The sequence below is a fragment of the Bos indicus genome, chromosome 4 (assembly GCF_029378745.1).
Source record: "Bos indicus isolate NIAB-ARS_2022 breed Sahiwal x Tharparkar chromosome 4, NIAB-ARS_B.indTharparkar_mat_pri_1.0, whole genome shotgun sequence".
Taxonomy (NCBI): Eukaryota; Metazoa; Chordata; class Mammalia; order Artiodactyla; family Bovidae; genus Bos; species Bos indicus.
The window spans coordinates 72,396,717-72,420,363 of NC_091763.1; the positions used below are offsets into that span (position 1 = coordinate 72,396,717).

The following is a 23,647-nucleotide window of genomic DNA, read 5'->3' on the forward strand; positions in this document are numbered from 1 at the left end:
AGTTTATTATAAGATATGCAATATAGTTCCCTATATTATACAGTATCTTATTTATTTTATACAAAGTAGCATGTATATGTTAATCCCAAACTCCTAATTTATTCACCCCTCCAGAAGCCCCTTTGGTAACCATAAGTTTGTTTCTATGTCTGTTAGTGTATTTCTGTTTTGTAAACAAGATCATTTGTATCACTTTTTAATGATATGTAAATGATATCATATTTGTCTTTGTCTGGCTTAGTTCACTTAGCATGACATTAATAATATCTAGATCCATCCGTGTTGCTGCAAATGGCATTATTTCATTCTTTTTATGGCTAATATTCCACTGTGTGTGTGAGTGTGTGTGTACCACATCTTCTTTTCTTTTTAAAAATTTTTTATTATAGTTGATTTACAATGTTGTCTTAGTTTCCACTGTACAGCAAAGTGAATCAGTTTTACATATACATATATTCACTCTTTAGATTCTTGTCAGTACAGAGTATTGAGGAGAGTTCCTCATCGTATACAATATGTCTTTATCAGTTATCTGTTTTACGTATAGTAACGTGTAAATGTCATCCCAACCTCTCAGTTTATCCCTTCCCCTCTTTGCCTGTGGTAAATGTAAGTTTGCTTTCTACATCTGTTTCTACAAAACAGGCTCTATTTCTGTTTTGTAAATTAGTTCATGTATGTCACTTTTTAGATTCCACAAGACTTACTTCACTTAGTATGAAAATTTCTAGGTCCGTCCATGTTGCTGCAAGTGGTTATTATTTCATTCTTTTTTATGGCTGAGTGATATTCCACTGTATACATGTACCACATCTTTATCCATTCTTCTTCTCATGGACATTTAGGTTGCTTCTATGTCTTGGCTATTGTAAATAGTGGTGCAGTGAATGCTGGGGTGCATGTATCTCTTCCAATTAGAACTTTCTTCAAATATATGGTCAGGAGTGGGATTGCTGGATCATATGGTAGTTCAATTTTTAGTTTTTTTTAAGGAACCTCCCTAGTGTTTTCCATAGCGGTTATATCAGTTTATATTATCACCAACACTGTAAGAGGGTTCCCTAATGTTCCTAAATTTTCCTTCAAAATTTTTTCTTTGTAGACTTTTTTTTTTAAGTTTCCAAACAATTTATAAGAGCATTTAACAGATGTTCACAGTACACAGGAGAATAAGGATTAGCAAAGAAAGTAGCATCTGATCTCTTTGGCTAGGGGCAAGAAATACATATCCATAGGAAATGGAAATTTGTATCTAAATGGAAATATGTATACCAAAAATTAACATTTTGGGGGTAGATTACAAGTGATTTTTGGCTTTTCCCCCCTAACTTCTGATTTCTCCCAAGGTGTGTTTTTATTTAATAATAAACATGTATTGCTTTTCAACTGGGGAAATATGGTATTGGTGCAGGGGGGCAAAAAACATAGAAGACATAAAAAAATCCAGTTGTATTTTTTCAATATTCTAATTTTTAAACTATGAAGAATCATGATATCTAAATCTATGTATGAAAAAAGAAAATGTGTAGAGAGATCCTTTTTTTTTAGTTATAAAAATATCAAATACAAAAGAGTAGAAATTATTGCTTTACTTGAGAAACTTACTTCCAAATTACTTTCATGTGTTTTAAAAAGTCATAAAGAGCATCCAAGAAAAAATCATATACAGTTTCCCTAGGAATAAGTACAAAAAAATGGGGTTGATGACTGCCCCAAATGATATTTCCTAAAGGAAAAAAATGTAATATTTAACTTCTTTTTTTTTTTTTTTTTTTTTGAGGCAGAGACGCTAACTCCTTGGAAGGAAAGTTATGACCAACCTAGATAGCATATTCAAAAGCAGAGACATTACTTTGCCAACAAAGGTCTCTCTAGTGAAGGCTATGGTTTTTCCTGTGGTCATGTATGGATGTGACAGTTGGACTGTGAAGAAGGCTGAGCACTGAAGAATTGATGCTTTTGAACTGTGGTGTTGGAGAAGACTCTTGAGAGTCCCTTGGACTGCAAGATCCAACCAGTCCATTCTGAAGGAGATCAGCCCTGGGATTTCTTTGGAAGGAATGATGCTAAAGCTGAAACTCCAGTACTTTGGCCACCTCATGCGAAGAGAGTTGACTCATTGGAAAAGACTCTGATGCTGGGAGGGATTGAGGGCAAGAGGAGAAGGGGACGACAGAAGATGAGATGGCTGGATGGCATCACTGACTCAATGGACGTGAGTCTGAGTGAACTCCGGGAGTTGATATTGGACAAGGAGGCCTGGCGTGCTGCGATTCATGGGGTTGCAAAGAGTTGGACACAACTGAGCGACTGATCTGATCTGATCTGATCTGAAGTGAACTAACTACACACGTCATAATAAAATTTTCTTACTTTACAAGGAGGAAAGACTGTGAGCCTGCTTTTGATGCATGTTAAATACAAAATCCACTGTTCTGCTCAAGATGTTGCTGCTGCTAAATCGCTTCAGTAGTGTCTGACTCTGTGCGACCCCATAGATGGCAGCATACCAGGCTCCTCTGTCCCTGGGATTCTCCAGGCAAGAACGCTGGAGTGGGCTGCCATTTCCTTCTCCAAAGTATGAAAGTGAAAAGTGAAAGTGAAGTCGCTCAGTCGTGTCTGACTCTTCGAGACCTCATGGACTGCAGCCTACCAGGCTCCTCTGTCCATGGGAGTTTCCAGGCAAGAGTACTGGAGTGGGTTGCCATCTGCCTTCTCCGTCTGATCAAGATGAGGGAAAAAAAAAAAATCATTCTTCAACACTTCAGTTCTCATGCAATGAAACCCAAAGGTCTGTTGAATCCACCTTTTCAATTCATGTACTGCCTATACTTTCTCTTCTGCGACACATTTATGGAATAGGCATTTACAGAGCCATCCACCTTTTTCCCTTTTGTGGAGTCAAAGGAGGCAAATCCCATTAACTTCATTTCTATTTCTTCCTCTATGTTGCCTTCTAAGTCTTCCTCAGTTATCTGATGTTCTTTGCTCTTTGTTTCTTTTGTTTCTTTCTTCTTCTCATCTCTTCTTTCTTTCAGTCGAGAAGGGGCAGGAGATGTGGATCTATGTCTTCTTGGGGACCTGGACCTGGACCGCCTTCTGTGCGAGAAGGAGAGCGGCTGCTTCTATCTCACTCCCCAGACTGGGACCTTTCTAGGCGCCTGGGTTCATCTTTCCCAGATATGGACCCGGACCGCCTACGCTCCATCCGCTCCATCCGTGGGGAACCGCTGCAGCTGAGACCCATTTTGAATCCTCCTCCAATACAAGTCCTCTTTGTAGTCGTCTTGCTGATAGTCATTCTGACTGAAGGGAGGTTATACCTCATTGTAGTTTTGATTTGCATTTCTTTAATAATCAGTGACCTTGAGCATTTCTACATATGCCTGTAGGCCATCTGTATGTCTTCTTTGAAGAAAGGTCTATTTCGATCTCCTGCCCATTTCTGGATTGCATTATTTGTTTTTTTAATATTGATTGTATAAGCTGTTTGTATATTTTGGAGATTAATCCCTTGTGGGTTGCATTATTTCTCCCCATTCTGTAGGTTGTCTTTTCATTTTGTTTATGGTTTCCTAGGCTTCAGCAATATGTGAACCGTGAACTTCCTGATGTTCAAGCTGGTTTTAGAAAAGGCAGAGGAACCAGAGGTCAAATTGCCAACATCTGCTGGATCATAGAAAAAGCAAGAGAGTTCTAGAAAAACATCTATTTCTGCTTTATTGACTATGCCAAAGCCTTTGACTGTGTGGATCACAATAAACTGTGGGAAATTCTTCAAGAGATGGGTACACCAGACCACCTGATCTGCCTCTTGAGAAATTTGTATGCAGGTCAGGAAGCAACAGTTAGAACTGGACATGGAACAACAGACTGGTTCCAAATAGGAAAAGGAGTTCGTCAAGGCTGTATACTGTGACCCTGCTTATTTAACTTATATGCAGAGTACATCATGAGAAACGCTGGACTGGAAGAAACACAAACTGGAATCAAGATTGCCAGGAGAAATATCAATAACCTCAGATATGCAGATGACACCACCCTTATGGCAGAAAATGAAGAGGAACTCAAAAGCCTCTTGATGAAAGTGAAAATGGAGAGTGAAAAAGTTGGCTTAAAGCTCAACATTCAGAAAACGAAGATCATGGCATCCAGTCCCACCACTTCATGGGAAATAGATGGGGAAACAGTGGAAACATTGTCAGACTTTATTTTTCTGGGCTCCAAAATCACTACTGATGGTGACTGCAGCCATGAAATTAAAAGACGCTTACTCCTTGGAAGGAAAGTTATGACCAACCTAGATAGCATATTCAAAAGCAGAGACATTACTTTGCCAACAAAGGTCCGCCTAGTGAAGGCTATGGTTTTTCCTGTGGTCATGTATGGATGTGACAGTTGGACTGTGAAGAAGGCTGAGCACTGAAGAATTGATGCTTTTGAACTGCGGTGTTGGAGAAGACTCTTGAGAGTCCCTTTAACTGCAAGGAGATCCAACCAGTCCATTCTGAAGGAGATCAGCCCTGGGATTTCTTTGGAAGGAATGATGCTAAAGCTGAAACTCCGGTACTTTGGCCACCTCATGTGAAGAGTTGACTCATTGGAAAAGACTCTGATGCTGGGAGGGATTGGGGGCAGGAGGAGAAGGGGATGAGATGGCTGGATGGCATCACTGACTCAATGGACGTGAGTCTGAGTGAACTCCGGGAGTTGGTGATCAATAGGGAGGCCTGGCATGCTGCGATTCATGGGGTTGCAAAGAGCTGGACACGACTGAGTGACTGATCTGATCTGATCTGATCTTGCTGTGAAAAAGCTTTTAATTAGGTCCCATTTGTTTATTTTTGTTTTTATTTTCATTACTTTAGGAGGTAGATCCAAAAATATATCGCTGCGATTTATGTCAGTGTTCTTTCTGTTTTCCTCTAGGAGTTTTACAGTATTCAGTCTTACATTTAGGTCTAAAATCCATTTTGAATTTATTTTTGTATATGGTGTTAAAGAATATTCTAATTTTATTCTTTTACATCTAACTGTCCAGTTTTCCCAGCACCAGTTATTTTAGACTGTCTTTTTCCCATTGTATATTGCTGCCTCCTTTGTCATAGATCAGGTGACCATAGGTGCATGGGTTTATCTCTTGGCTTTCTATCCTGTTCCACTGATCTATATTTCTGTTTTTGTGCCAGTACCATTCTGTCTTAATTACTGTAATTTGTAGTATAGCCTGAAATCAGAAAGCATGACTCCTCCAGCTCTGTTCTTTTTTCTCAAGATTGTTCTGGCTATTTCTGTGTCTAGGACTTCCAAAACTATGTTGAATAAAAGTAGTGAGAGTGGGTGTCCTTGTCTTGTTCCTGATCTTAGAGGAAATGCTTTCAATTCTTTACCTTTGAGTATGATGTTAGCTGTTGGTTTGTCATATATGGCCTTTATTATGCTGGGGTAGGTTTCCTCTATGCCTACTTTCTGGAGAGTTTTTTTAAAATCATAAATTATATTGAATTTTGTCAAAAGCTTTTTCTGCATCTATTGAGATGATCATATGGTTTTTATTCTTCAATTTGTTAGTGTAGTGTATCACACTGATTTGCAGATATTGAAAAATTTTTGCATCCCTAGGGTAAATTCCACTTGATCTTGGTATATGGTCCTTTTAATGTATTATTGCACTCAGTTTACTGGTATTTTTTGATAATTTTTGCATCTATATGTTCATTAGTGATATTGGCCTATAATTTTTTGTGTGGTATTTTTGTCTTACTTTGGTATCCGGGTGATGGTGCCTCACAGAATGAGTTTGAAGGTATTCCTTTCTCTACATTTTTTGGGAACAGTTTCAGAATAATAAGTATTAACTCTTCTCTAAATGTTTGGTAGAATTTGCCTGTGAAGCCAGTTAGTCCTGAATGTTTGTTTATTGGGAGTTTTTAAGTTACTGATTCAATTTCAGTACTGGTGATTGGTTTGCTCATAGTTTCTATTTCTTCCTGATTCAGTGTTGGGAGATTGTACCTTTCTAAGAATGTGTCCATTTCTTCTATAATGCTCATTTTATTCGTGTATAGTTACTTGTGGTAGACTCTTATGATCCTTTGTATTCTGATTGTATTGATGTGAGCCCTCTCCCTTTTTTTTTTCTTGATAAATCTGGCTAAGGGCTTATCAATTTTGTATCTTTCCAAAGAACCAGCTTTTAGTTTTATTGATTTTTTTCTATATTTTTTGGCCTCTTTTATTTAATTCTGCTCAGATCTTTATGATTTCTTTCCTTCTACTAACTTTGAGTTTTGTTTGTTCTTCTTTCTCTAGTTGCTTCAGTTGCAAGGTTGGGTTATTTATTTGAGATTTTTCATGTTCCCTGAGGTAAGCCTTTATTGCTATCAACTTCCCTCTTAGAATGACTTTTGGTGCATCGCATAAGTTTTGGATCGTCATGTTTTCATTTCCATATATGAAGAAATGTTATTCAGCCCTAAGAAAGAAGGAAATCCTGCTACTTGTGAATGGATCTTGCAGATATTTTAATAAGTGTAATAAGTCAGACAGAGAAAGACAAATAGTACATGGTATTCCTTATATGTGGAATTTAACCCCAAAAAAGTCAAAATTATAGAAATAGAGAGTAGAAAAGTGGGAACTGAGCACTGGGAATGGGGGAGATAGAGAGAGGTTAGTAAAAGCAGGCAAACTCTCAGCTATAAAATGAATAATATCTAAGAATCTAATGTAAAAATAGTGACTATAGTTGATAGTGATAGTTGCTCAGTCATGCCAGACTCTTTGCAACTCCAAGGACTGTAACCTGCCAGGCTCCTCTGTCCATGGAATTTTTCAGGCAAGATTACTGGAGTGGGTTGCCATTTCCTTCTCCACTATTGATAACACTGTATTAAATAATTGAGATTTGCTAAGAATAAAATTTAAATATTCTCATCAAACAAGAGATAAATATGTGAGGTGATAAATGTGTTAATTAACCAGATTAATTGGTTATTAATTAAATAACTAGGTGGGAAGAAAATGAAAATGAAGACAGCAAAAATCCTATATATATACATATGCACTGCCTTCAAATAGAGTCAAAGGAGATATTCTGTCCCTAAAGGATGGGATGCTGTGTTTTAAATTGCTATTAAGACAAGTTTATTCCCACTCCATAATACACCTTGGGAAACTGTAGCTTAGTACCAGAGGAATTTTCTCACTTACCTCGCCTCTCATGATGTCCGTTCTGTGCCAGGGAGATGGAATTGTTTAAAGGTGTGCATCTATTACACTAAAAAAAATGGCCAAACCCCGTAAACCAAGCAATTTCTTGTTCTGGTATAATCTGCCTTAAAGAAATGCTCACAATACATACACAGGGCATTGCTTATAACAAGAGATTTAAATTTAAAAGTTATGGGGTATATTTACAGCAGCACAGTAGTTACAAAACTGTAAAATTATTTCTCCCAACTGAGAGAACTGGGGTAAGAATTTGGGTTCATGATGTAGGAAATGAAGGTTAAGGGCTTCTCTAGGCCTTGGGTTCTAATTTTATTTTACTGTATTGTGAAATCTTCTGCATCAAGGTCTAGAGTGCACTATTGAAATCTTGTAGCCCGATTTAGGCTTCAGTTGCATGTCATATATAGAATTCTTAAGGGTCTCATTAGTTGAAGATTTGGGGGAAATTTTTCAGAGCGACAATAAGTTTGGTGAGATACAGTTACCAAAATATGATGGATTGTTCTCTTAGACAAGAATTTAGGACAACAGAGAAAAGAATCTCTCTCTGTTTGTGAAACCTTGTCTAAGTTGTATTCAATTCTGGATACCACACTTGATCTGGGACACTGGCACATTGGCGTGTATTTTCAAAACACCACGATGGTGAAGGAATCTGAAACCACCTCAACAGAGGCAGGGAGTAAAAATAAATTCTTCCAGGGAAAGAGGAAAACATCCCAGTATTGTACAAAATGGTATTAACTCAGTTGCTGATACCTCTTATAGCCCTGTCCTTCACCATTGTGTCCCTTGCTCTTAAGTCGACTGCCGTGCACACAGTGGGTCCTCAATCGATTTTTGTTGAATAGTTACGTTACCATGTAATCTTGAGGGTATGATCGCCTGATCATAATTTAACTACTACATCTGAAGGAAACATCATTGCAGTTCTTTGGGGACGCAGTGGCTGAATCCTGGCTCCCGCAGTGGCGCATCTAGGGCATCTTCGGTCCCAGGAGGCCTTGCCAGGGATGACCTTCCTTTCTCTTGCCCTTTTCCTCCCTCCCATTTCCAGGCTGTAGATGACTCCGTGGTCACGAGGTCGCCACAGTCCGCGCCGTCGTGGAGACAGCAGGACGTGGAGAGAGAACTACATTTCCCAGCTGACTCTCGTGTGCGCGCCCCTGCTCCAGTGCGGGGGGCGATTGCAGCAGGCGCTCGCTCCCCGCCGAGCGCTCGTCGCCCGCCGGAGCCTCTGCCAGGGGATGAGGTGGGAGGCGCTAGAAACCACTTAGCTACAGCCAACCGCCCAATGCAGCACTCGCTCGCTCCCCCCACCAGCGGAAGCGCCCGCGGAGCACAATGCAGCACTGAGGCAGCGCCGCGGTGGAGGCTGCAGCGCCTGGGTCGCCACAGCTCGGGTCGGGGCTGGGAGCGGGTGGCCCAGGCTAGCCCCGGGCGCGGGGCGCAGGGCGCGGGATCCGGACACGGCTGCCTGGGCATGAGGAGCTGAGCATCTCGGGCGAGGCGGGCGGACGGTAGCACCATGCAGGCGGCGGCAGCGACGGCTGTGTCCGTGCCCTTCTTGCTGCTCTGCACCCTGGGGACCTGTCCCCCGGCGCGCTGCGGCCCGGCAGGTAAGTTGACCGCCCTCTGTGGCTCTGGGAGGTACCATTTTCCGGGCATCTTTGCAGCCCTCAAGCGCATGATAAAGGAGCATCCCCATTTCCCGAGTTAGCGGGGAGATTTTTTTATTTAGAAGGGTGGTGAGAAGTGAAGCAAAAAATATATTGTGGGGGCGCGCGGATACGTTAGAAGCTTTAGGTCAAATGCTTGTTTTTCTTCGGAAGTAGAAGAGGAATGCAGAGGATGGGAGAGGGGGCTCTGCTTTTGGGCCCCGATCTTGGATGCTCTCAGATGAGCTGGTCCAAGGCTTTGCGTCTGGTATCTCTGCATCCTTCCCAGATGGGGTCTGGGAGGGAGGGGAGGTGGGATCTTCCCTGGGGAACCATCGGGCCGCAGGATGGACGAGTGTCCGTCAGGGTCATTATTTTCTCCTTTTCTCTCTGATTCTTCCTTCCCCTCTTTCCTGCCCGTAGGAGACGCCTCGTTGACCGAGCTGGAGAGGAGGAACGAAAACCGCTTCCTGGAGCGCCAGAGCATCGTGCCACTCCGACTCATCTACAGCTCGGGTGGAGAAGACGAAACTGGGCACGACGCGCTGGACACGCGGGTGCGGGGCGACCCCAGCAGCGGGCAGGTGAGAGGCGCGGTCCAGGGGGGTGGTCCTACGCGCGGCCCGGCCCACTCCGACCCTGCCCACTCCGACCCTGCGTTTGCTCGGTTGCCCTGGAGATGAAGTGTCTTGGGTGAAAGCAGCGGAATTCTCTTGCGAGTCATATATGGCGCTCCCTGTGCAAAAGAAAGAAGAGAAAGGCGGACAAAACCCCCAAAGAGTCACAGGCCAGGGCTTTGCTCAAGAAGTGTTTGTGCGGGATGCCTCCATGTGTGCGGCAACCTAAGTGAAGGGGCGGAGATCCTCTCACCGCTGCCAAGCAAAAGCCAGGTGTAGGCAAGAAGGGATATAATATTTGAGCAGGATTTACATCATCATTATTGTTGTTGTGGTTGTTGTTGTTTTAATTCTCAAAGAGAAGGCTTTGTGTGATTTAAGCCAAGACTGGTACTGTAGGAAAATTGGAAAAACAAGCGTAGACATCCCTATCTAAACTTAAACCTTAAAATTAAGCTGAACTACAAGGTTCTCAACTCACTCAATTTGTGGACATTGGAGATGGACCCATTCACCTCCACCTTACAAAGAGGACATCCTCTTCTCCCCTTCTTTCTTTATTGGTAGCAGTCCTCTTGGTGTAATTAGGGCAGTGTGGCTTTGGGGGCATTTATAAAGTATGTTTTAAAATAAAAATATAACTACCATTTACCATATTTAGGTCAATATTCACAGATATGCTTGAAAATTCATTCTTGAACTTACTGTTTAATCTAAGTAAATATTTTGGGGCTCTGTAAGCATTTTTTTTTAATTTACATGTATCACCCTGGCAACCAGTTTATCCACCTGTAAGTACATAGAACATGTTCATATAGTTGAAAAATTTGCACACTTCACTAAAGTAGGCTGAATATTTTTACATGTCTAAATATATTCTTAATATTTTACAATGTGTCTTGATGTGATAATCATAGTAATTTACTATATGTAAAATATGTAAAAATAGAAAAATGCTCCTTATTTGTAGCCAAGTACTTAATTTTGTTAAAATCTTAACATGATATAAATTAATTTAAAGTGCTATAATAATATCCATAAACTAGATAATTATAATAGAAAATTTAATATGTCAAATTTTAGTGAAGGATCCCATCATTTGAATTAATGTTTGGTAAATACCTTTTCCATTATGATTTGTTTCCATAGTAAAACTAAAGAAGCATCAGACACTGTTAGAATTACTTCTGTAGAGGAATATTCTCACACTCATTTGCAACTTTTATTACAAAAAATTTCAAACACACACACACACAAAAGTAGACAGACTATTATAATGAACTCTGAGCTTCAGCAATTAGCAACTCATAGCCAATCTTATTTTATATAATCCTATTTTCTTTTCCTTTCTGTATTATTTTGAAACATTTCACAAAAACATTTAACTATGCACCTCTAAAAGACAAGGATTTTTTTAGAAAATGTAATCATGATATTATCATAGCTAATATATATTAAATATGTCAATATATTATATATAAGTATATAAAATAGACATGTAAATATTATATATAAGTTTGTTTGAACCAGGATCCAGATAATGTTTATAAACTGCAATTAGTTTTTTTAAAGCCTCTTTAATGCATGGTTTCCCTCATCCTTTTTCTTCCTTTTTTCCATACAATTTATTCATTGAAGATATGGGGTCTCTCATCCAGTAGAGTCTTCCACAAGCCAACTTTTTGCTGATATAGACATTGCTTTAAAACAAATCACAGTGCTTTAAAACAAATCAGAGAGGAAGAAAGTAGAGATGGAGAAAAAGAAAACTGCAGGATTGAACCTGGAGACTCCCGGAGCTTCTGCCTCATGCTGGTGATGTCTTTAGGTATCCTTTGCCCTTCTCTGTGTCGCTGAAAGACTGCTATTCTTGGACAACAGGCCAGTCCTCCTTTTTCTCCCCATTTCTGGAATACCACTTTTGTGGGGTATTTTTTTGGTTCATAGATCTCTCCACTTGGGGCAGAAGGTACTTGGGGCCTGTGCAGCTTCTACGTCCTACAAGGATAAACCTCACATTTGAGAAGAATGACCAAGACCACCAAATGCCCTCACTTTTGGAGAGGTGTGAATGAATTGATAGGATCGGAGAAGGCAATGGCAACCCACTCCAGTACTCTTGCCAGGCAAATCCCATGGATGGAGGGGACTGGTAGGCTGCAGTCCATGGGGTCGCTAAGAGTCAGACACGACTGAGCGACTTCACTTTCACTTTTCACTTTCATGCATTGGAGAAGGAAATGGCAACCCACTCCAGTGTTCTTGCCTGGAGAATCCCAGGGACGGAGGAGCCTTGTGGGCTGCGGTCTATGGGGTCGCACAGAGTCGGACACGACTGAAGCGACTTAGCAACAGCAGCAGCAGCAGCTTAAACAACTGGAGAAGGCAATGGCACCCCACTCCAGTACTCTTGCCTGGAAAATCCCATGGACGGAGGAGCCTGGTAGACTGCAATCCATGGGATCTTGAAGAGTTGGACATGACTGAGCCACTTCACTTTCACTTTTCACTTTATGCATCAGAGAAGGAAATGGCAACCCACTCCAGTGTTCTTGCCTTGAGAATCCCAGGGACAGGGGAGCCTGGTGGGCTGCTGTCTATGGGGTCGCACAGAGTCGGACACAACTGAATCGACTTAGCAGCAGCAGCAGCAGCTTAAACAACAGCATGAGTAGTTTATTCATTCAAGTCAGAAATGAGAGTGAAGATACTGTCTTGTTATCAAAATAATTATGACAAACAGTTATCTCCATGCTGGCACCTGGTGAGGTACAAATAGTGCATTTGGTTGGGTGCTGGGTCATCTACGTAGCTACAGCAGTTTATTATCTTTCTCAGCTACAGTTAGTGATCACTGACTAGTAGGGCTGAATCTGGCGGAGTTGTAAAGACTTAGTTGCCATCTGCCAACACTTCCTCCAGTTAGGAAACTAAGGAGTGGTCCTGCAATGTGTCATTTCTTATTTCATTGAGAACTGTTCATTGAATCCAAAAACATAGGTTAATTATATATGGACCTTGTTATTTCTTTGGTGATTAGATGGATGTAATTTATACTCATAAATATGTTTAGCAATTTCCTTTCTAATAAAATTAGGATGCTTTCTATCAGCTCACAAAGGTATATACTGATTTGTTTATTTAAAAGACATTTATATAATTTTCATGCTGTATACCTTTTTTTTTTTGGTAAGATCCTGGGGATTTAGAGGTAAAAGACTCAGTTCTAGCCTTTAAGGAGTTTACAGACAAGTAGAAAGATGAATGAATAGATAGGTAGTTACACTGTGTCCTTGTGTGTGATTCTGGAGGTGATCACAGAGAGATGTGGAAGCAGAGAAGACAGTGCTTAACCTAGCTGAGCAGTCAGCGTGGGTTCTCAAGGGGAGGCACTATCTGAACTGTGTTTTGAGGGTTGGTAAGAACTGACCAAATTATAGGGAAGGGGTGGTCATATCAAACGAAGGGTCAGCAGGTACATGGACATGTGAAATCAGATGAATTTTTGACTGCAAATAGTTAAGATTTAAGGGACAGAAGAAGCAAACCAAAAAATAGATGCTGCAGCACTTTCATGACTTGCTGAGGAATTTGGGCTTCTCCTGAAGGCAGTTCAAGGATTTCAGTAAGTAGAGTTACCTACCTACGTATAGGTAACCTACTAGACTTACCTATACCATCATGTTGTTATGGTATAACCCTAATTGTTAGAAATGAATAATGTTAATTTCAAAGGCTGAGTGAATGTGGTTGTTCACTTTAATTCATTGTTCAATGCCAATTCACATACTCATTAAGCTTCATAAGAACTTAGTTACTAAGCATACTTAGCTGCTTAGTATAAATGAGTTAATATTTATGTAGCACTTAGAACAGTTCTGCATGTTCTACAAGCACTATAATGAGTTTTGTTAAATAACATTAACTCCCTTAGGCTGCTTGAGTACTATTTAGAAATTTTATGACATCACTTTAATGCAAAATGGTGCCCTAATTACCAGAATTTAACACTTTCCCAGAAGTAAGTTACAAATTACTCAAGTTTACATAACTAAATGGAATCTTAATGATTATAAAGATGAAAGAGATCTTATAGGTCATCTAACCTAACTGAAGAATCGCTTCTTACCTACTAAGATAGAGTCATTGATCTAGAGTAAGGAAACCAGCAATGTTTTACTTAATGTTTGAGAAAGCTCACAAGAACTATGATGGTATAAAACACCCTAATTTTATTTTGACTGTGTCCTTACTTCAGTTTTCATCCAAAAATGGAACTGCACTTTTTATATTTTTGGAAAATTTATTTTAGTTCTGTGGAAATACTGGCAATTTGATAGGTGTGAAATAATTAATTCTGTTGGTATAAGTCCATATCTGTATGGCCAGTTACTTGAATGTATACTTTTATTTTCATCCTGAATCAGATGACTGACCCATACTGAAAGCTTATTGTGCCATGAAGTTCTAGAAATGGTAGTCAAAAGAATTGTATTTGATCGTGGGTAACCTTGCTCTCCTCAAGATTGTCTTCCTGAACTGAAGTAATTTCAGTTCTGTAAAAGAGCACGCAGAACTGGAATATTCAAAGTATGCAGTCTTCCTTTCATCTGACTCAAAATTACTTGTGCTGAAAAAATTGTATGTTGCAGACAATAGGATAAAACATTTTAACAGAACACCCATATAGGTAAGGTATCACTTACGGAGTCCTGCTATTGGTTTGAAACTGATGGTCACATAATTGCTATTATAAAGAGCAAGCACCTTTCTGGTTACTCTTTTTTTTGCAAGCCAAGCATGATAGATTTAGCGCAGCATCAAAGATAGGTTATTTGCTGTGTGGTAGATAGGTTTGTTTTGCTATGTGGTCACCCCATACATTTTCAATAATTTGTTTGGCAGCCAGTAATTGCTTTTGCTACAAGTAGCAGAATTTCTTTTTATCAGAAGTCTTTGTCAGTGAATAGACAGGCTACTTGTTTTCTATTTCATTCCCTGGAAAGGGTTTGTAAGCCTCTCAAGTAGTCAAGTGTCGAGAACATAGACCTACCATTTATTATAGTTTTAATAATCAGTAATGAATGGGGAAATGCAAGATGGACACAGGATGGCAAGAGATAGCTGTGCACTGTTTTTATGAGCATAATTATCTATATGCCTAAGCATGCATGAGCTGCACCAAAAATTGGGTTGTTTCACTTGGGAACACTGCTTCAGCGTGACCATGCATTGTCTGCAGTACTGCTTTCCTGGAGAAAAAGGGCTCCTAGGAATTAGAAATATTTTGCGAGTATAGGACAAACATCTTTTTTTTCCTTAATGTGCATTTGTTAAACCTAAATAGCTCAGTATTGATAAAACTATGCAACCAGTCAAAAATTTGTTCCACTGTGATAAACAGGAAGGAGACATTCCTCAGCACATTTTTATTTTCCTACCAACCTTCTCTTATAATTACATACTTAAAAGAAAATAAAATTTAAAATTGTAGGAATATTCTTACATCTTGTTTTCAGTCTATGAGATCCCAATTTGTATTTATTTCTTTTGGGAATCTTTGAAATTCTGCCCAATGGTTTTACCGTGCACAAAAGAATGTTGTCTTTCATCACTTCTTTATAGCTACACATGGAAAACTGTGACCAACTCTAAGAGTTTATGGGATGATAAAAATTGTCCTTAAGTTTTATTTGCTTTCTCTTATTTTAATGAATGCCAAGTGTTCTGTCATTTTTAATGATGAAAGCCTCTTCTAAAAGTACATGGAGGAAGGCCTGCTCTCTTGTCACATAGGGTTAGTAGTACTCTTTAACTCCAGTGGGGTCCAGATATTGCCACATCCACCATTAAGAATTATAGATAAACCCCAAAGGGAAAAAGGAAATTATTAAAGAGTGGGGGAGGACACAAGAAAAGAAAGACACCTTGAGATGAATGGCGAGAAGGGGGAAGGAAAGAGAAATCAGGAAGAGATAAATACTTATACAGTGTTGTCATGTTACAGAATACACTAAAATATTTAATAATATTTAATAAATGGTAACGTATGTGGCTACATTTTATGTGCCAAACAGTTTTCTGAGTACTTGTGACCTATACCACTCATTGCATCCTCACAAGAATCATGTGACAGGTAATATTTAACTGCAAAATTACAAAGCTGGTAGATAGCTGAGAGGGTTTTTGAACGCAGTCTCTTCAGTACCACTGTGCTGCCTGTGTGCTGAAGCACTATGCTAAACTGGCCTTTGTGCAGGAGGTCATCAACATTTCCTTGGATATCATTCGGTGGTGCTGGGGTCAATGATTTCTTACATCCGTTCCCCTGGAACTATATATTTCTTGCAGCACTTGAAAATATCTTTAAAAAGTTGTATAGTAGTGAAGAAACTTGCATAAAATCGTAGAAATGATTGATTTCTACTACCTTGAGAATGAGAATGGAATATATAAAGATATTTAACATTTAAAAGGTAAACAACACCTCTCAAAGGATGTGTGTTTTGTTTTCAAACTGGATGTGCACATTGATCTAATCTTTCTTTGTAAATCAAAGATTTCAGTATCCAATTGTCAATACTAAAATTATATATGCTCCTTTGTGGTCTAAGCTTTATAAAGCAGAAACATGAAATGCTCAATAGAAATCCATATTTGTGTGTACTTTTTCAAATGAAAAGATATAAAATATCTTTCGTGTCTTCACAGAACAAATAGCTCCAGAGTCCCAAATGTCAAAGCATTCAGCTCAAAGAGATACATAATCAATAATAACCAAAATGATAGCTTCTGTGAACATCTAGCTGGATATGTTCATTTAGGTAATAAAAGCATTAGAAAGCAAATACTGAGGCAAAGAGTTGAAAAATAAGAATTAATATTTACTATTTATGTTAGGCACTGTACTGAGTGATTTACATGTGTATCTCTCATTATGAGGTAGGCATGATTATACCCATTTTATAGATGAGGAAACTGAGGCTTAAGGAAGCTAATTAATCAGCCCAAGGTTATACAACTGAAAAGTAGTAGAACTGGGTAAAGAATTCTCAAAGAAAATGTTAGAGATTAACATAAAATGACCCTTTTGTAATCTTTGCTTCTTATTTAATATGTGGTTACCCATTTATCTATGAGTTGGAACAAATGTAACATTTCTTGAAAACTCTTGACCTGATCTCCTACCTGATTTTCTACCCTACCCTGATCTCCTCCTTTGCTAACTTCATTTAAGGGTGACTTGATGTCATGTTTAGGACTTGTTATAGGTTTTCATTTCTAGAAACGGTTACTATTTCTACTTCTATCTCAGATTTTTTTTTAAACATTTAAAACATTTATTTATTTTGACCATGTTGTGCACAGGATCCTAGTTCCCCAACCAGAGATTGAATCCATTCCCCTTGCAGTGGAAGCCTGGAGTCCCAACCACTGGACCACCAGGGAAATCGTACCTCAGATATTCTTTTAACCACAAGGAAATATCTGCATGTGCATCTGAATAGCAGCAGAGAATATCTGCACTCTGAGCACTTCTTGGAGATTTATCTGTCAGAAATTCATGTAACAGAAGCTATTTATGGAGAATTATCATCTGTTCCTTTGTAGGGCACTGGCCTCACCTCCAGAGATTCTAGGGTGGGAGTTTTTGTTTTTTTTTTTTAAGTCTCCAGGGGATTCCAGTTTGCACCCAGGAGGAGTGCCGAGGAGCTCTTTGTATTCTCAAGATTTAAGTTATTTTTTCATAAATCTCTTTGGATTTCAGTTAGTCACAAGGGAGCTTGGTATTTGAATTGGTATCAGCAGGAGATCTGAGTTCGATCCCTGGGTTGGGAAGATCCCCTGGAGAAGGGAATGGCAATCTACTCCAGTGTTCTTGCCTGCAGAATTCCATGGACAGAGGAGCCTGGTGGGCTACAGTCCATGGTTTGCAAAGAGTTATACATGACTGAACAGCTAACACTTTCTCAGTCATTCCCCTGACCACTTCAGTCACTTTCCCGGCTCTTTCTAAAGGATAATTTGAAGGAATCTTGTAAGGAATATTCCTGTAAAACCAGTTACATTGAAGTCGTGGAGAATATTAAGCATGGTTTCTCATACTTTTGTTCGCTTCCTTAATGTGGATGCCAAAAGTTTCTAGGAGAGTTGTGCTGTCTTCCAGAGGAGAAGTCTTAGCATGAGTTTTCATAGTAGCTTCATTCCTAGATCATTGTCCTGTTCCTGCTTATCATCCCCATTTCAATACAAAAGTCATCAGAAATCCTCTTGACTCATGGTAACTTATCAACCTGGGAATTCGTATCTGTGCACGTTTTCAAGTGCGTGTTAGATTTAGATTGAAGTAAATATTAGGCTTTAAAAATGTGATCTCAAGAGGTTTCATTTGTTCACTTTTTAAAAGTAGTCCTATTCCACTCCCCTCCTTGTCACCAGTACTCTTTTTTCCTTCCTAGCACTTGACATTCCTTTTCACAATTGACTTGTTTATTGTCTTTCTTTCACTATGCCATCATCGAACTGTAAAAGACACAGAATAGTGATCTTGTCTGTTTGGTCACCACACATCTTCACTGCCTAGAGCAGTGACTGGCACAGAGTTGATGCTTAATAAATATTTATTGAATTAATGAGTTTTTTTCCTCCCCTGGTTTTCTCACCCACTTGAAAATTTTTTCTTGTAATTATCCACATAAAACAAGCTGAACTCTCTTTTGAAATACTGTTGTGTTCCAAATGAATAAATGAATGAATAATTTTTTGTGTTTTCAAATATTGAATGTACAGCTCCTTTGATAATTATAGCTATTTGAGACAGAAATGGAGTTTAAAATGCTGTATTTCAAAAACTATGAAGACATCATATAGAAAAACTGATTTTAAAGTTCTAGGTGTCCTTCTTCATTTTACCTTTTGAGTTGCTTTTAAGACAGAAATCTGTTTTCCCCAGAGCAAACTATTATATATAAATTTATTTTGAAAATAAAATTTACAATGTAGTACTATGATCCAGAAATATCAGCAGTTCTAAAGCTGGACAGAGAAGAAAAAAGTTTAATCCTTTTTTCCCTCTGCCCCACCCTGTCTCACCATCTATTTGTTGTTTGCATTGAAGGGTTGTTTCAGAATTATATTCATCTGTAAGGGTCTGTGCTTAGTCGCTCGGTCGTGTCCAACTATTTGGGACCCTATGGACTGTAGCCCACCAGGCTCCTCTGCCCATGGGATTTTCCAGGCAAGAATACTGGAGTGGATTGCCATTTCCTTCAACGTTTTTCTTCTCCTTTTTAAAAATTAATTTTGTATCAGGAGATTTTATCACTTAGCAATTGTTGCCCCTTTGCTGCATTTTTTCTTTTGTCCCAAGTAAAAGAACATTAGATGACTCTTTGAAGATGGGAAATCAATGATACTTTCCTGAAACTCAGCCTCAAGAGCTCACATTTTACAAGTCATTTTAAAATTTTCTACATAAGGCAGTAGAATGGGTGGACAGTTCTTTTCAACCACTTATTCTGATTGGCATGGATTTATGCCTCTAGCTTTCGCCTCTGGGTGGTAAATTTCTATTCTTATATACTTTTTTTTTTTTTCAGTTTGCTTTTTAAGCAGGCTTGTTTGCGAGAAATTGAGGTCAGGATGTTAGTATCAGGCTGGTACACACCAATTGCTATACCTGGTTAGAACTTAAGCTCTGAGATCAATGGTTTTTCTTTCTTTGGATTAGATTAGCAAGATGCTGCAGAGGGAAATGCCACTTCACAGACCTGATGTACATGAATTCCCTCATGTGTTTTTAGTGCCTTTGGAATATCCTGTCCAGAGTCTGGCCTAGAACCTAGCTATGGATCCATAGCAGTCAAGGTTATACAAGGCAGTATCGATCTAGGAGAGACTAGAGTAGAAGTTGGCAGAAGAGTGATCCTGAGGTATCAGACCGTGGACAGGAGCAGACTGTGGGTATAAGGGTGGTGGAAGGTGAGATTCAGGAAAATAAAAAATATCAGATCTAGAGAGAAGATACTGGGTCCACTGTGCCAGCTCAGTCCAATATCCTCCTGGCTCAACTAGAGAAAGAGACCTGAAGGAGTCTGAGGCACTTTCTGAGGTTTTAATCTTGGCCCACGAGGTTTCAGTGGTTGGCTTCACTCTTATGTTTTAAAAGGGAACACATGTATACCTGTGGCAGATTCATTTTGATATATAGCAAAACCAATACAATATTGTAAAATTAAATAAAATAAAATTTAAAAAAATAAATAAAAGAGAACCTTGTGTTTTTTAGTCAGACTTGCTCTGATGACCCCTGAGATGGTTCCATGCCCCCATGAGCATGTTTGGTTCAGGGGGAAGAGCTACTTTCTCCTCCTCCCTCTTCTTCCCCCTCCACTCCTCTCCCCACTCCCCTCTCCTTTTCTCCTCCCCATTAATGTAATTCATACTGCAGACTGTGCCTCTCCTGGGTCAGAGATGATACTTACATAAAGATTGATTTCCTAACTCATATAAGAGTTGATGCTCTGAAAAATCATATTTCCTTTGTATGAAAGGAGCAATGGGCTTATTTTACATGCACTTGGTATGTGTTCAAAAAGTATGTTGGTAATAGAAGAATCTTGTTAGTGGGAGTTTGGAAAATTTGTTCCTATTGAGATGGATAATTTTGGTGTCAGTCTCCATTTTCTATAAATACTGGGTCATTTTCACGATTGGTATCACCTGCAGTTTAGCAATAGTTTAGGAATACTTTGACGTGCTTTTGAAGAAAACTTTAGGAAAGTGTTTAAGAAGAAGAATGGAAAGTTTTTTTTTTTTTTTTTTTACAGATGCATTTACAAATTTACCATTGTGCTAAATAATCAAGCCATTTCTTAGGAAGAGTTTTATTGATTATGATAGAAACTTAAACATCATTGAAGACCATGGAAGTTTTGATTCAGGATCACAAAATTGTTCTTACATTTTAGGATCTTATACAGCTTGGTTAGCTGTAAATAGTACATTGCTATTTTTCGAACTGATTTCCTCATAAAAGTACCTGAAAGCTTATACAGATATTGATTGATAAGAAGGTGGGCAAACTTCAAGTTGTATTCATTGCTGTCACCAAAGTTGAAGCCATTTCTGACTGGATGAGTGACTAGACATGAGGGTATTTCAAACCATGGCATACAGTAACTTTTGCTGGTTCTCAGTATCCTCCAGGGTGAAAAAAAGGGAGAAAAATATTGTTGCTGCAATACTGTGATTTTTCGTTTTGTTTAGTTTCTGAGGTAAGTTTAGCGTGATGGCCTTAGAGTTCTTACTGATCTCGCATGGACGGTATTCTCTCATAATTAATGAAGGGAGAGTACTAGTCAAACTTAACCAACTTAATATGAAATCTACTTGAGGTCATTGATTAATGTGTTGTCTGGGATTAATGTGTTGTCCGGGACGTTATTTTAAGTGTTCTGATTATGAAATCATGGAGTTTGCAGTTGTCCTCAGGTGATGCGATAAGAATTATTTCAATTTAATTGTAGGAAAAACATGGTGTTAAGGCATGTACCCTCATCTACGTTATTTCTTCCCAGTGTTGAGCTCAGAGCCTTGGAGGTGGCAAGTGCTCAACAGGCAAATGAGAACTGGATTTGATGCCGTGAGGCAGAGAGTCTTTTCCTTTCTTATGCCTCCAGACCCTTGTTGTTACAGTAGCTTTTCCCTGGTCAATTCTTTCTTTCCTTTCCTCTCATTTTTTCTTTTCTCAGCTCTCGGTGCAGGCTCCATCACATTCCCATTGCCTTTTTCCATTTGTCATTTTTCTGTGAACATAGTCTTGCTCCGTTCACTTTCCCTGTGACCCTTGGTTTATTTTGTGTTTTCCCCCTACTTTCTTTCTGTCAAGTGCCTCGTTTTCTCTTAGCAACTGAAGTAAAAACAAGCCTCTGAAAGGTTATTTATATTCAGTGTTGGGAACCATCCCTCTCGCTTGTTGCTGGACTGACTTATTTTGGGATTCGCAAAATGTGTTATAGTTCAACAAGCTTCCCACTCTACTACTTACCTTTAAGTTTGTTTTTTTATCTGGTTTTTCCTTTTGTTTCTTTTGTTTCCCTTAAACTGCCCCTCATTCATTTTCTTCTTTGGGTGTGGCTTGCATGGAGTATCACTTCTGCTCTTTGCTGTTGGAATAGTCACCTTCCGAAAATCGTTCTATTGTTCTCACTGCTCATAATCCTGTGAACTTAAACTCTGAGTTACGTGCCTGGTCCACCCTCCATGCTTGCTGAACAGTTATTTCTTGAAGTCTTCCAGAGAGGTTGACTGTTCCATTGCTGCGGGATTATGATGCAGAATTGTGCAATGATGACGGAGAAGGCAATGGCAACCCCCTCCAGTACTCTTGCCTGGAAAATCCCATGGACGGAGGAACCTGGTAGGCTGCAGTCCATGGGGTCGCTAAGAGTCGGGCACGACTGAGCGACTTCACTTTCACTTTTCACTTTCCTGCATTGGAGAAGGAAATGGCAACCCACTCCAGTGTTCTTGCCTGGAGAATCCCAGGGACAGAGGAGCCTGGTGGGCTGCCATCTATGGGATCACACAGAGTTGAACACTACTGAAGCGACTTAGCAGAAGCACTTTAACAGGTATCCTGAAAGTTCAGCTTGCCTCACAGGCTTGGCATAAAATTATAGGAATTTTGTGTGTGTTGATGCAGTGGTATTGGAGTACTGGTCATTTGGGTGTGTTAATAAAGGGTGCATGCATGTTTAGTCTCTTCAGTCATGTCTGACTCTTTGCACCCCATGGACTGTAGCCTGCTAGGTCTCTCTGTCCATGAGTTTCTTCAGGCAGGAATACTGGAGTAGGTTGCCATGCCCTCCTCCAGTGAATCTTCTCAAGCCAGGGATAGAACCCATGTCTCCTATATCTTCTGTATTGGCAGGTGGATTCTTTACTACTAGTGCCACCTAGGAAGACTTGTCCTCTTGAGATGGACCTAATGCTGGGCTGGAACTTTGTCATTTGTGGTCACCATTATTTGTTCACTGCTTAACACTCTGATGGATAGTTGGTGCTCAGCAAATATTTATGATCTGCCTTCGTTTCAGTTTCAGAGATGCAGAAAAAGAGTTCTGGTGTGACCATTTATGTGACTGATTTTAGGTACTTCTGATGTATTTCCAACCATCACAGTATTTCTTTATTTTGGATTGTTAAAATCTTTTGTTGGGAGGGGTTTGAGAGGAATATGGGCCTCCTTCCACATTTATACCTCTATCTCTGACCTCTTTCTTCCTCTTCACTCGACAGTCTTTTTCCTCCCTCCATTTATTTGGCCGCACTAGGTCTTAATTGTAGCATGAAGGATCTTTTGTTATGGCATGTGGGATCTAGGTCCCTGACCAGCGATCAAACCTGGGGCCTCTGCCTTAGGAGCGCAGTTTTAACCACTGGACCATCAGGGAAGTCCCCTAGTACATTCTTGTCTGCCTGGCCTAACAGAGTCCCCCTGTACATGTAGAACGCCCAGGTTCTGGGAGGATCCCATCACTGTGAGAGTCTGAGCTGCAGTAACTGTCCCTCCTGTTTCACAAGTGAGGTCAGGTTTATTAGGAAAGGCAGGGCCATGAGGATAAGCAGAAAGAAGGCTAGAGAAAGTGGCGGTAACTCGGACAGTAACGGGCAGGCTGATATTCTACCATATAAAGCAGCCTTGTTGTTTCTCAGCTGCCTTAATCACTGTGACAAACTCATTCATGTCATTTTCTAAGCCCTGTCTCTCTCAACACAAATAAATCCAAGCTATTTAACTTTTGTGTGTGACTTTGTTCATCAGATTGCCATTTGCTGCCTGGAGCTGCATTTTCTTTAAGACAGTGATGTCTGTCTTCAGGGAAAGTGACATATAGTATTTTTGATAGTTTTAAACTCATATGACATATTTAGCTAAGGAGTTTTCATGATATTTGTTCATGAAGTATTGAATTTTTTTTCTTTGAACCAAGTACAACGTCCTCTTTTTTTTTCTCCCTATAGCTAAGCCTCCAATAATTTCTTATCTAATATTTTGTTTTATTTTTTAACAAATCTTTACCTCCTTATTGTGGACTAACAAGTTAACAAAAACTATTTACTTTGTCTTTTAGA

General features: G+C 39.5%; 1 protein-coding gene and 1 pseudogene across 11 annotated transcripts in view; one reads left to right on the forward strand and one right to left on the reverse strand.

The window, feature by feature from the left end:
• Nucleotides 1-2,771: 2,771 nt before the first annotated feature.
• LOC109558111 (U4/U6.U5 small nuclear ribonucleoprotein 27 kDa protein pseudogene) lies at nt 2,772-3,247 on the reverse strand (annotated as a pseudogene).
• Nucleotides 3,248-8,377: 5,130 nt separating this feature from the next.
• ADAM22 (ADAM metallopeptidase domain 22) overlaps nt 8,378-23,647 on the forward strand; it is a 238,401-nt gene continuing 223,131 nt past the window's right edge. For 2 of the 11 annotated variants that reach the window (XM_070787951.1, XM_070787949.1), the window contains exons 1-2: nt 8,379-8,852; nt 9,315-9,475. In XM_070787951.1, the coding sequence (XP_070644052.1) occupies nt 8,762-8,852; nt 9,315-9,475 (252 nt within the window). In that variant the 5' untranslated portion in view covers nt 8,379-8,761. Of the gene's footprint in view, nt 8,853-9,314; nt 9,476-23,647 lie in introns of all 11 variants that reach the window. The other 9 variants (XM_019958883.2, XM_070787952.1, XM_070787953.1 and 6 more) reach the window with 6 other exon arrangements.